The sequence below is a fragment of the Danio rerio genome, chromosome 15 (assembly GCF_049306965.1).
Source record: "Danio rerio strain Tuebingen ecotype United States chromosome 15, GRCz12tu, whole genome shotgun sequence".
Lineage (NCBI taxonomy): Eukaryota > Metazoa > Chordata > Actinopteri > Cypriniformes > Danionidae > Danio > Danio rerio.
The window spans coordinates 25,395,804-25,410,392 of NC_133190.1; the positions used below are offsets into that span (position 1 = coordinate 25,395,804).

Here is a 14,589-nt window from a genome sequence, read left to right on the forward strand (position 1 = left end):
ATAAAGGTCAAGCATCTCAAAATGCATACTGTATGTCATTCAGCAGTTGTACTCATGCTGCAAGCTAGAAATCTTGTTTTGGTTGGAGTTTTGGTTGGAGCATAACTACAGTTATTTAAGATTAGTTTACTCTACTTTTACTACTTTTGGATTTTGCTTGCCAACCAGTCAGGTCAAGATGTTGTAGATTGTCTACCATTTAATATTTTTGTAATTTATTTAGTCATATATTAAGAAGAGGCCAATACAATGCATCTACCATTTAATTGCCAGTTACCACTGAGCGGTACAGTACGGTTTAGTACGGGTCACCTTTATCAGGCTTGTGTCTCCACTGCCAAAGGGTACCAATAGTACCCTTTGTGTGGGCATGGTGTACGACAGAAAATTATATAAAAATAAAAATTATATAAAATAAATAAATAAATAAATGCAACATATATGAACACATACAGACTCTGATACGTTTCCAATTACTGAAAAACTACACACAGCATACATTTAGTCCTTTTTTGGCTTCGAAAACAACACACAACATATAGCCTACAATCAGTGCAAACATCTCATCTCTATCTTTATTCTTCACCAGCACATGTAATCTCTTGTCAGAAAGTAATTCTTTCATTCTGAGTTCAAAAAAGGTGATGATAATAGTTAAATGTGGCAGCTTGTTCATGTTTTAGGCTGCCGAAAGAATCATTTGCTCCTTTGCTTTTCAAGCTTCTTCTTACTTTTTTCGTGCTTTAATCTTTAATCTCTTGCTTTGTCTGTTCCTGAAAGAATCGAAGTCAGAAGCACTTCAATAATCACGCTCACATTATTAGCTCAAGAAGTTCATTATTTCAAGTATAGACATGCGGTGAGCGCACACAAGCTCTCTGGAAAAAGTGAAACTGCATGCACTTTTAGACTGCCCCATTAACAACAGGACATGGCAGATTCTTTTGTTCTTGGCTTTGTGGCTGTTCATCAAGAAACGAGCCTTAAGAGTTGCCAGAAGAGGGGTGCAAACGCTGGAAAAATAAGTTTGAGTCTGGCCTGCAACTTAACTGATTTTTAAATAAATTTTCTGTTTTTCTTTACTTACTAATAAAAAAAACAAACAAACAAAAAAAAGCTAATTAGTAAATACAAAAAAATACAAGAGCTTTTGTTGTTAGAAAGTTGTGGTTCTCCTAAGGGAAAATGGGTTTGTTTCTTGCCTGCAACATACACAATTTTTCAACTTTTAGTTTAATTTTCTCTTTGTCTTACTTATCAGTCAAAGACCAACACATCCAAATACTTCTGCCATTTATGAGCTGGTAAAGTGGTGCTTAAACTGGGGAAAAAAATTGAGACTGCCCTGCAATATGTTCTTTTCCAAACTTTAAATAATATTTTTATACAGTGGTGCTCACATAGAAACAGGGTTTAAATATAGCCTGCAACATATCTGAATTCCAAACTTTAACGTTATGTTCTGTCTCACTATACTTGCCTACAAGTCAAAAAAAATAAATAAATGAATTCAAACACCCATTGGTGCAAATCACACATTGCCTCGCATTAGTTTCTGGATAGTGTGACCAAGACAAGGACAGTGCGGCTGGTATCATAACCATCATCCCTGGTATCCATGTACATTACACAATGCGTTTCATTCTCCGGCACGCGCTGCTGCTCACCATCGATTCCTTTAAAAGGGTCAGCAGCCGAGCCAAGACTGGAAGATTGAATAGAACCTTGGCTGTGGAAGGACCTCCACATTCCTCAGAGTCTCATACCGCAATGCCTTTAAAATGTCATTGCCCCACAACAGATCTCCCCCTTTGATATTTTCACCCTGCGCTAGGATTCCATTTAGCGTTAGCAATTCCACTTTCTTGCTTTGACATCTACATTTGTGACCGCCGATTGGGGAAAAGAACAGAACCTCAGGGCTCAGCGCAGGGCCAGTGTTTCCATTTGGCTCTCTTTGTTGCAAGATTTAGGGGTGAACGTTGGGAGAATTGCCCAGTTTGAGCTTTCTGTACTTGCCATTTGCTATCAGCTCTGACAGAGAGAGGTGGGTGTTGAAGATGATTTAGCTCAGCATTGCAGAGGGACAGAGTCTTCTGAAAAGGCGGCCAGTTGATAATTAGTCCAAGAATCTTTGTGGATTATTTTAATGCAAATAAATGTATTCTGTAGTAATACATTCCCCGTGAACACTCTGTATGACAGGTATTACAGATGGGAAATGTCTGTAATGAATGTGCCTTTGCCCCAGATGTGACAGCACATTAATTGATAATTACTTTTCTTTTTAAAAAGCCCTCGTGAGTTTGTGGGAAAGACAAAAATCTATGTTTTTTCCTCGCAGAACACATTAGCTCAAATTGGACCCCTGTACATAGTAATTGAATTGCTTTTTACCCAAACGCACATTAAAATTGCTATGTGTGTCTTAACCGCCGTCACTTCTCTGCCGCAAGCAAATATGCTTAATCTCATTTACAACATACCGCGGATCTCCATTTACCATCTCTAAACAAACATCCCGATATTTATGGAAGTCTTAAGTGGATTGTTATTTATATTTCCCCCTTTTTAATAGCAGGACTCTCATGGCTGATTTGGTATTGTTTGAATTAAATCGTTAAACTGTTCTGAATCACTGCAGTGCATTATGTAATTTGTTTATTTCCTCACAATGATTCTACAGTCCAGTATTAAGAAAGCTGTGCTTATTTCAAGTGCAATATTTATGACACAAAAGCATGAGCTTTCCTAGCATACTATGACAACTGGCATTAAAAAATCTGTACAATCATGTGCAGTTTTAGAGCTACAGTGTAAATAAAGTTCTTTCACAGCAAAGCATGTGAGTCATGCCACAAATCCAGGGTCACTGGAGAGCTAATTATGTGTTGGCTTCAAGAAAGGTGGCAAAATAACCCATTTCTATACACCAGCCAGACAGGTAACAGACATATCACAAGGCTAGTTTGAAAATTGCTTGGCATATGTACCTCAAATGTGAAAGACATCCATTAATATTTGTGTTAATGTAAAGTCAAAAGGTTCTCTTTCTCTGATTTGTTAAATAAAACAAATGAGTCCTGTAGTTTAATTGCTGTCAGAAATCATTTAGATCAAACATTATGGTGATAAAAAAATTATAATTATTTGCTTTCCATTGATATTAATACCCCTGAATATCAGATACAGGCTGTGGCATATACATACTGAGCCTGCATCAAGAACATCAAGGTATATTTAAAGTGGATTGAATATGATGAATGTTAGCAAAAGAGGGCACAGTAACATAGCCCACAACTGTAAACAAGGATTATGTGGATTTACAGTTCTTTGTTAAACTGAAACAAGGTCAATCTCTTTTGTCAATATCTCTCTTTTACGTTTTTCCTATATGCTTCTTAATAAGGTATGGGAGTAACTTTCATTTAAATTGTAAATAATCATTGAATTAATAAAAATAAAAAAAGTTTTATCATTATTCTTCTCACAGTTCATCCATCAAAAATGAAAAGGTAACTTATTAGAATGAACAAATTACTTTCAGCAGAACATATATTGAATATTACTGAACTGTATAGGGAATGGAAAGAGAAAATAATCTAGAAGAAGAAAACGCTGTGAACTCGAAAGAGCTTTGGCTACAGATATGCTTGTGAAACTAATATCACATTAATTAACAAGAACATCATTTTTTGTGATGCATAAAAGTTCATAAGCCCAAAACCAAATGTACCTCTTAATCAATATGAATCACTTGTAGTGCAACTTTATTTGAATTGTGTTTTTTCCTCGGTTGTTGTTTTCTTCTTCTTTTTTTTAAAAGTTCATTTAAATGGAAGTTCCTCACCCGCACGGAAAGAACCTACATAAACATACGTTTTAATATAGGTTTTATATAGGTTTTTAATATATGTGACACAAAATTTGCCATTTTCCTATGTTATATGTACATATATAGGTGTACATATATGCTCACCTATATTTTTACCTATATATTAGTAAAAATAATTAAAATTCATAGTTGCTGGACAACATAAATAAAACCCCATGCAGAAATTTAAATGTTTTTATTTACTTAAGAACAATCAAATAGTACAAGAACAAAAATAAGACAAAAAAAAAAAAAAAAACGACAAACCATTTTGTTATACATTATCTTTATACAAGAAATAATTAGTGAAGTTTATTTATAATCTAATTTTTTGGAGGATCACATGCCTATGATTGCTTGCAGCCACCCCCGCATTATTCAATTTACGATTTACCAATCAGACAATTTCCAAGCCACTATAAATACCCTAAGTTCCATATGACAGTCATGTTCACTCTCCCATCCTCCCCTACTCCTCCTTTCTTAGATGTGTGGCACAGTGGCCCAGTGGTTAGCACTGTTGTCTCACAGCAAGAATGTCACTGGCTCTAGTCCTTACCAAGCCAGCCAACGTTTCTGTGTGGAGTTTACACGTTCTTCCGGTGCTCATGTGGGTTTGCCCCGGGTTTCCCGGTTTCCTCCCACCGTCCAAAAACTTGCAACTTAAGTTCATTAACTAATCCAAATCAGCACCATAGACATGCTCATAGTAAGTAGTTACTGTATCTCTTAAGAGCCAATGCTATCTGTTCATTAGTTACTAAAGCAGAGGAGTTCTCAAGATCCCAAGACATTGTAAATGTTTTAAGAAAATGTTTAGATATCATAGTTTTCCATATCCTCTTACTTAGTTGCTTTAGTTAAATTCCATAACATGCCAATTGCATGTGATACCAATTTCAAGTGTTCGCACATACTTAATTTTTTTTTGTATTCTTTTAATTCTTAGTTATTGCCTTGATAATAGAAAATATGAGCTACTGTAGGCATCATGTATGACAGTTGCCAAAGTGAGATATGAGCTATACAGGAGACATATCTTGTTTGTACATATAGGGCTTATGTGGATTTAAAGAATCAATACAGGAGACCTATATGGCCTGTATATGCACATAAATGCACCTCAATTTTGCCTATATGTGGCATATATACACATATGCAGCATATATATTATCATCTATGTGCATATATACTGCGTATAGGCTTCATATATGCACACATGTCCTTATATAAGTTCTTTCCATGTGGGCAAACCCAAAGTGCAACCAATATTTTGAAACACAGCATTTACATGCAGAAAAATGTTAATATGATCACTTCAGCCAGTTTAATAACAAACCTGAAAAAAAACGTATTTACTTTGTTTACTGTAAAAAAATAAATTAAAAAAAGCACACAAGAGGAGCCAAAAACACTTGCCATGACTCTTTCCTCAAGACTTTTTAATATGTTCTGTCATATTTTCAGCTTGTCTCACTGTCTGTCTGTCTCTCTCTCTCTCTCTCTCAACGAACTGTGTCTCAGCTGCCATTCTTGATGACCCGATGGAGTGTAGCCGAGGGGAGCGACTGGCCATCACTCTGGCCAAAGACAGCATCAACCGTTCCAGCAATCGCTCCACCACTGGCAAACTGGAGGTGGACATCTTTGAGCTGCTCCGAGACAGTGAATACGAGACAGGGGAAACAAGTGAGTATACCTGAGTTTTATCATTTCAGAGGTATATTATGTAGTATATTATTAATAGAGTATTATTCTGAATGATTTTCATCTGCATTACCTGGCAAAATGTCTACAATTTTAAAACATGTTTCACATTTGCTGTACTTTCTGAAATAAAATTCACATTTGTATGCAACATTACAATTACACTGTAAATGACACATTGTTTAACTGTAATATAAACTGTGATTTACTGTAGGATAGTTAAACAGCATGTTACTGCATTTTAAAGTCGCATTGTGAAAATTACTGTATATTTTACAGTAGAGATATACAATACTATAAATATATACAGTTGAAGTCAGAATTATTAACCCCCCCCTTAGTTTTTTCTTTTTTTTAAATATTTTCCAAATGATGTTTAACAGAGCAAGGAAATTTTCACAGTATCTCTGATAATGTTTTTTTTCTTCTGGAGAAAGTTTTATTTGTTTTAATTCGACTAGAGTAAAAGCTGTTTTTAATTTTGTTTTAAACATTTAAGGGTCAAAATTATTAGCCCCTTTAAGCTAATTTTTTAATAGTCTACAGAACAAACCATTGTTATACAATAACTTGCCTAATTACCCTAACCTGCCTAGTTAACCTAATTTGCCTTGTTAAGCTTTTAAATGTCTATTTAAGCTGAATAGAAGTGCCTTGATAAATATCTAGTAAAATATTATTTACTGTCAGCATGTCAACGATAAAATAAATTGTTATTAGAAATGAGTTATTAAAACTATTATGTTTAGAAATGTGTTAAAAAGAACTTGTCTTTGTTAAACAGAAATTGGGGAAAAATAAATGGGGGGCTTAAAATTCTGACTTTAACTGTATGTCATTAAAGATAATAGCTATTGGCATTATCTTTGACTGCCATCAATACATTTATTGGCACAATACTAGTTTGGACCCACAAGAATAAATTTGTTTGCAAAAGTAAGTTGTACAGGTCTAAAACAGCATGACGGTGACTAATTAGTATGGTAGGAACCACATTCCTGCTTCCTACAGCTTAAATTTGTTTTACTTAGGTTTGAACATTTTTGCTAGGCTCTTTAGTTTTAATTTTCACAGCTGTCTTTTAGTTTCACAACCTGAATAATGGTCACTTAACCGTGAGGGGTTTGTTCAGAGGTTGTGGGTATTATAGTGATTCACCGATAGAGCCAAATAGTGAGATAATTGTGTCCTCGGGAGGGCATTTCTCCTGCAAAACATGCACTGAATACTTATTCAAACAGCAAAAACAACTCTTTATTTCTCTTCACCTGAAAGCACATTTTTGATATTGGGTTATCTTTTAAATCGTATGAAGGAAATGAATGGTTTTGTCTTCACACTTTCAGCTTTTGTAATTGAGTGCCGTGACACACACAAAAAAGAGGTCTGTATACATGTGTAATTAGTGTGTCTGTCAGTTTCATCTTTCAATATGTTCTTGACTGCTAGCAGATGATGTATGTGGGGGTAAAGAAAGGCACCATTATGTGATGGCAATTAAATTAACAGGTTTTCACACGTCAGAGAATGAAGTGTGCTGTCACATTCTGGTGTCCTCTGAGTCAGGCATTTATTGGAGCAATTTTTGTTTCTTTAATTATGGGCAAGTCACTCTCAAAGGCCAGAGAGGGTTTTCTGAACACTTCTGTTATTAATTATTAACGTGCTCTTTCCCACAAATTTAATTATTTGATTACTGACCTAGAACAGTATGGAGTGTGACTACTCATTGACCATTTTAAGTCATCCATTCACCCATTAATTCATGTATTCATTTATTATGAGAACAAATTAACAACACGGGCTCAATGGGAATATGTGTTTCAGCCTATATGTTTGTGAAACTGCAAAAACTTATATATGAAGCCAACAACATTTGTTCCTTTTAACAGTAATGATACTGTATTTACTGTAGATTTTATGTTCAACCTAATGATGTCTATGATTTATAATCGAATACATTTGCCTCACCTATCTATCTCTATATAAACATCTTCATTGAAAAGTTTCCTCAGTAGCTTACTTTGTACATTGCTGTACTTGTGATGCAGAGTGCATGGTTCATATTAGATAAAAACCATGTAAAGTCAAGGTAAAACTAAAACTTCATTCCAAATGGCACACTATACACTATGCATTTATGTACTTATGTACTTACACACTCAACAGCATAATATATGTATGTGGTGTCTTCCCAAATGGAACACTAATGATTTTTTAGTAAGTAAAAGTGGAAATTCAAACCGTTTCCCTAATGACGTTTGACAGTTGCCAAATCAGTGAAATAAATGACCAAACTACCAAATATTACCTGCCATGAGTATAACCATGCACATTAACCATCAGGAGGTGGTATAATCTCTCTCGTAGGAGAATTTTTCTTTAATATAATCCATAATTTCCATAATAAATAACATATGCGCCCGATAGTCTGCCCCTTCCGCATTGTGAGCAAAGCTGCGGTTGTTGAATGTGTAAAGTATCCAACATTCCACACTTCATTTTACCAATTGAATGAGAATATCATTGGGGTAATTAAAGTACACTTATTATTTTTAGAGTTTTCAGAGTAAATGCACTACTTACACTATTTATACTACAAAATGGCGTAGGATAGTTCATAAGTATGCAATTTGGAACGCACCTTATGTGGTTGCAGTGCACTTTTCACATTTGCTTGCTTTAGAAAACAATATCAATTGTGTTTAGTGAAGCGTTTAGGCAAGATTAAGTTTGGTCAAAATGTACCCTAAATAATGTTTTTCAGATTGACAAATATGTAGAAAGCGTCCTCTTGTAGATTTGTCATTTGAAATGTGCAACAGAATGTACACAGAGCAACGTATTTTACATTTTGCCAAAAATGTGTGCTGAGGCACATATTTCTAATGCAGTGTTTCCCAATTCTATTTCTTATGGCACACAAACAGTACACATTTTTAACCTCTCCCTAATGAAACACACCTGAATCAACTCATTAGAATGTAATGCTGCATTCACACATGCAAAGACATGAATTGAAATCCTGTGGTGCGATACACGTGAATGAGGCGGCGCGAATGATCCGATTCACGCGAATGAACAGATTCACGCAAATGAACCGATCTTCAGCAGACATTCACGCCACGTCAACCAATCAGGACAACAGTTGATCAAACTGGGCTCAGCTCAGTCGGAAGCATCGCTGAAAGCTTCCATTATCCAGGTTAAGTTTCTGGAGGAGTTTATGTACTCACGGAGCTGGGTGCACCTCTGAAAGGGTCTAGTGGACTCAGACACAGCGCCGAATGAATCGTCACTGTTTTTCAGCCTTCATAAAGCACATAAAATCCATGTTAGCCATTTAGCAACAAAGCTAGAGTCACCGGGCAGACAGAATCCCTGCCCATCACACAAGTTCGCATCTGTTGTGAAGTGAATTTGACACACATATGAAGTGGATATGACACGCGAATGAAGTGAGTAAACTCAAAATGTTCACGCGTCTATTTACTTACGAATAGTGCTATTTTCTGCGCGTTCTGCATCTGGTGTGAACACAGCATAAGAAGACACTCCAAAACCTGAAGTTAATGGGTCAGATAAGGGAGACATCCAAAATATGTACTGTTGATGTGCCTCCAAGAACAGGGTCGGGGAAACACTGTTTTAATGAGCTGCAATTTAGCCAAAGAAATAGTTTTTTTAAAGTGCCCATTAAAGGGCTTCAGACTCTGTTTTATGGCCTACTTTGGCCAATAAGTAATCAGTCTTGCGTTTGGACTTATTGTAGAGTTATTAACATTTTGATAACTGACTTTAAAGGTGGGTGTGATTTGCCATGTAGGGTGCGATCATTATTTCTGTTTGAAAGTATAATCCATACCTAATCTCAACGCCTAAACCTAGCTGTAAATTATTCACAAAAACAAAAAGGATTGATAGTCGGATAACAATGGTCTACACTGTAAAAAAATATCCATAAAATAACAATTTTCCGTATTTTGTGATTCATGTTTTTATTTATTTCCTCCCCTTTATTTATGCTTTTGGATTGCGTTATAGGACCTTCATCTTTCTTCCAACAACTTGTAGCCTTGAAAAATATAAAAAAATTAAACACTTTTATTAACATTTTTAGTAGTTTAAAGTGATATATTGTCTGGGTTGGTGTTGTATATTACAGTACAAAAACCTTGTACTATTACTTTACAAATTTATTTCTCTCCATATTGTTTTTTATACATTATATTATTTTAATCTACTAAAATCTCAATAAACATCACTTTGTTCGAATTTTCAACATCAAAAGTCTTAAGCGCAGAGATTAAGGTCCCATAATGCCAATTCACAACCGTAAAAAAATGTTGAAACACAAAATATGGAAGCTGTAAATAAACAGATCATTTTTTATTGTGTAGTGAAAGATAACCACTACTTTAAGCCTAAAGTTAATTTAAACTGTTACTTTCCCTTCTGTTTGGCTGATTGGAATATTAGTCCAGAGTCGAATAGATGTTGATCCATGAACATGTTTTACTTGGTGTTACATCCAGCCCTAGATCACCTAAAGCACATTAATTGTTAATGTATAATTCCATATATATCTTCCATTTTGAATCCCAGATGTTCAATAAGCTCCCAAAAAAATAAACTTTGGTATTCCTTAAAGATTTCAAGCAGACAGTCAATGGGTTTCAAACAAGTGTTTCGACTTTAACAGCTGCCTGTCAATCTCTTTGTCCCTTTTTTACTCTTGGCTCTAAATTTAATAAGACCTTCCTTCCGAAATCTAAAATCAAATACGGTTGAGCAGAACAAAATAGAGCTGCTCACTCACTGAAGGATATTAAACATGACTGAGGTTCATTGTTGTCAATGAAAGTAGGCGGCACTAAAATCAGGAAAAGACGAGCTGTAATTTAAACAATCAGGGCTGTTGAGACTCAGGATGAAAAGCCTCTTCTGGTTTCCCTAAAATAGCCCTCCTGATAGATATAAACAGCTGCTTCTTTCTCTCTCTATTCGGTAAGTCGCCTAACCCTGTTCGGTCTAATTCAGCATTGTAATGGCTTGCAGTATACAGGAATTGAATTAGAAATGGACCAGTGAAACTCCCAGGTAGGAAGAAATGGCAAATCCTTGCTACCTGCCCTACTATAGTCCCATCTTACATCATGTTCGTGTTTGTGTGTGTGGTCTGCATACCAATGTTTGTGATCTGAAGCTAACTGCAATCCATAGTGGTTTCTCAGTCCAGTTGGATTCATTGTCCTTCTTCAGATCAGCCGTGCAGGAGGGTCATGTTCCAAGATTTGACTCTAGTCAGTCATAACTGTGCATTGCCTGACACTCATGACTCATAGTACATGCTGAGGTTAATAGCTACATGCCTTATGATGCGTGCATGTAAGACAACAGTGCATGGATTGGAAGGCTGTGTATTACATGACAAGGATGGCAAAGTCAACATATTGTGCTTTGATATGTATTATTGTTGTTGTCGTTTAATATTGAGTGTGCTTAATTAATAAATGTTGTTCTGGTGTCTAAATCAAATATAAACTTTTGAGAACACAACATTAATAGTAAGAAGTATTTAGTCTAAAGTTTTACCAAAAAAAGTTGTACATTTTATATATATAATAAAAAATGTTATTTTAGCGTTCATTCATTCATTCATTCATTCATTCATTTTATTTCAGCTTAGTACCTTATATATCATGGGTTGCTACAGTGGAGTGAATCGCCAACTGTTTCAGCATATGTTTTTACAGAGTGGATGCCTGGGAAACTCTCATATTCACAAACACACTTATACACTATCGTCAGTTTAGTTCATCCGATTTACCTATACTGCATGTCTTTGTATTGTGGGGGAAACCAGAGCACTCTAGAGGAAACGCATGCCAACATTGGAAAACCATGCAAACTCCACATAGAAATGCCAATTGGAACCAGCAACCTTCTTGCTGTGAGGCGACAGTGTTAACCACTGAGCCACCGTGTTGCCCCATAATAGCTTCAGAAATATTTTATTTATATAGACACGAGTGTCTTTTTGTCCCACCAGTGACAATATAGAGCCATATCACACTGCTATAAGTTTGATATTGCATTTATACAGTTGCATTTATACAACAGTTCTACGGCATAATCGTCTATAAAAAGAGCAACAAACAAGAAGAGTCTAAAAATCCTTTTGTACAGGGAACAACTTTCTTCTGGCATTCATTCACATCTGCAGCTGAACAGCAGAAATTGTTGCTACTTCACAAACGTCACTTTAGAGCTAGCATTTGAATGATTCTCTAGCGTATTGTCTAAAGTGATGAAAAAACAGGTGGTTTTGCTCACATTTTAAGGCTGAATGGCGTGAAATGCCATCAGTCTATGAAGATTTCTCTGTTGCAATCGGGATATCACAATAATTAACCCAGAAAAGGCCACAGCAAAGCAAACTCTAGATACTATCAAATAAATGCAGCACCACAACATACAAAAGAGAGAGATGGACTTTAGGTGTCACCTGTTTTGTAATGATTTGATCAGTTGTAGTTCAATATTACGCTTTCTTCTCCAAGGGCTTTTAGATTAAGTAGCACTTCTTACTATTAACTAGTTACTAATTACCTACTATTTTAATATGTTGTCTGCTTTTTAGAAGCCATAATTCCATAATTTGCATGGTCTTATTCTGCATTCCTGATAATACTGAAGTATTAATAACTTTTAATAGGCAGCATATTAGTAGTTAAGTGAGGCAAAAATCATAGTTAATGGGTTTTTTTTTTAAATAGAGAATTTTACCTTAGAATAGAGTGTGATATCGGTTATATTATTTTCAAAGGAAAAAAAAATATGTGGCAGAAAAAAAAAAATGACGTGCAGATTTTTCATACACCTGGCCACACTATCATAGCGATAACAGAGGAATTATAAGCACATATGTAATAGAGTGAAGAGGGATGGCCTGTGCGTGTGCTGGAGACTGAGAAACAAATCTTGCTCTTGCTTCTCCTCCTGCTCCTAATCGCAAAATATAATTTCAGGACAGCCTTCATTCAAAGGTCAGTTAATAATAAAATGTAATTTTGTGTGAGAGCCTGAAAAGGAGCAGATTAATAACAGCGCTAAGCCTCTGCTAGGCTAGATTGTGATTATAGTGAGCTCTTTAAAACTTGTTTGAAAAGAATGATTTGAGTTTTGGTAGTAATTTGAGAACATATTGAGTGGATAGTGAGGGTCAGGTTTTGGCTGATTAGCATGGTCCATTAGCCCCTGCTGGTAAATGCAGTAACTGCACCATCTGGACTCCAAAAAATCAGCCTTCTCTATTGAAGGTCGTTCCAAAGCAGCCCTCGGTTATAATGGAGTACATCTGTGTGTGAGCTGCATCTAAACTGAAAAACTATTATTATGTTGTAGATAAGTGGAAGCAGATTACATGAATGCTTTATGTGTGTGTGTGTGTGTGTGTGTGTGTGTGTGTGTGTGTGTGTGTGTGTGTGTGTGTTTGTTTATTATTATTATTTTATTATTATTATTAACAATAACAATAATAAAAATAAAATTATTATTATTATTATCATTATTAGTAGTAGTAGTAGTAGTAGTAGTAGTAGTAGTATTAAAAACTAATAAATAATATTTTTAAAAAATATAGATTTTGTTCATTTATTCAAATAAAATTATTAATAGTAGTATCGTTGTTGTTGTTGTTGTTGTTGTTGTTGTTGTTGTTGTTGTTGTTGTTGTTGTTGTTAACAATAACCATTTAGGTATTATTGATATTTGTTGATTGATTTATTTAAAATGCTATTTATTAGTTTGTTTGTTTGAGTGTAATTATTATTTTTTTATTAATATGTTTTATATTAATGTTTTATTAATATGTGATATTTATTAATATGTTTGTTTGTTAATTTTTTTTGTAGTGTAATTAATAGTTTTTTTTATTCACAGGCGAGTGCATCGAAGGCACTGTAGTCTGTTTATGGCCTAATGTTAGCTTTTCAATTCTTGCAATAAAGATTGAACAAAATGAACAGTTTTTAAGACAGAGCTATGGAGATTAGGAGATTTTTTGCAATCTTCAAAAAGCTTATGGGAAAATCTTACAGGGATTTTATCAAGGGAAGCAGTTTTATGCTAGCAGCCGATTAGCTGATAAGGTGATGTCAAAGTTCCTCCTCCCTATGCCAACTGACCCAGCCGGGGCTTGATCCAGCAACCCCTTTTGCTGTGAGGCCATCCCACTGCATCACTGTGATGCCCCATGATTAATTTATTCATTAATTTTCTTTTCGGCTTAGTCCCTTTATTAATCAGGGGTCGCCACAGCGGAATGAACCGCCAACTTATCAAGCACATGTTTTACACATGCAGCGGATGTCCTTCCAGCCCCATTCCAACACTGGGAAACACCCACACACTCACATACATTAGTATGCATGTGCATAAGTGCATGTCTTTGGACTCTGGGGGAAACCCACACGAATACGGGGAGAATATGCAAACTCTACACAGAAATGCCAACTGACCCAGCCGGGGCTCGAATCAGCAACATTCTTGCTGTGAGGCAATTTTGCTACCCACTGTGCCACCACTATTATTATTATTATTATTATTATTATTATTATTATTATTATTATTATTATCAGGGCTGACACTTTTTTTTATCACCAGCCACTGTGGCTAGTAGATTTCCAACATTACTAGCCACTCGCCATTTTCACTAGCCACAATTTTCTTGTTGGAAAAATATATTTTGCTTAAATTTGACTTTGACATGCTAAATGACTATTTACACATAAACTGGCAGTAATCTCCCATTATTGCAATGTTATTGTAAAAATGATCAAACCATATTAACAAAAATAACTGTAAGCAAAAGAAAGCAGGTGAAACACACCGTGCACACGGTTAATGTTAGACCTGTTAATAATCTCTTCTAAGAATAATTAAAATGAAAGCAGTGACCGCTGCTGCTTACAAAAGAATATGTGTATTTTTTAAAATCTTGAGCT

At 35.3% G+C, this 14,589-nt stretch overlaps 1 protein-coding gene across 8 annotated transcripts in view; it reads left to right on the forward strand.

Annotated features, from left to right (window-relative positions):
- Nucleotides 1-14,589, forward strand: part of grik4 (glutamate receptor, ionotropic, kainate 4) — a 647,232-nt gene that overhangs the window by 387,422 nt on the left and 245,221 nt on the right. For all 8 annotated transcript variants that reach the window (XM_073923686.1, XM_073923682.1, XM_073923683.1 and 5 more), the window contains one exon: nt 5,399-5,563. In XM_073923686.1, coding sequence (XP_073779787.1) covers nt 5,399-5,563 — 165 coding nt within the window. The remainder of the gene's footprint in view (nt 1-5,398; nt 5,564-14,589) is intronic.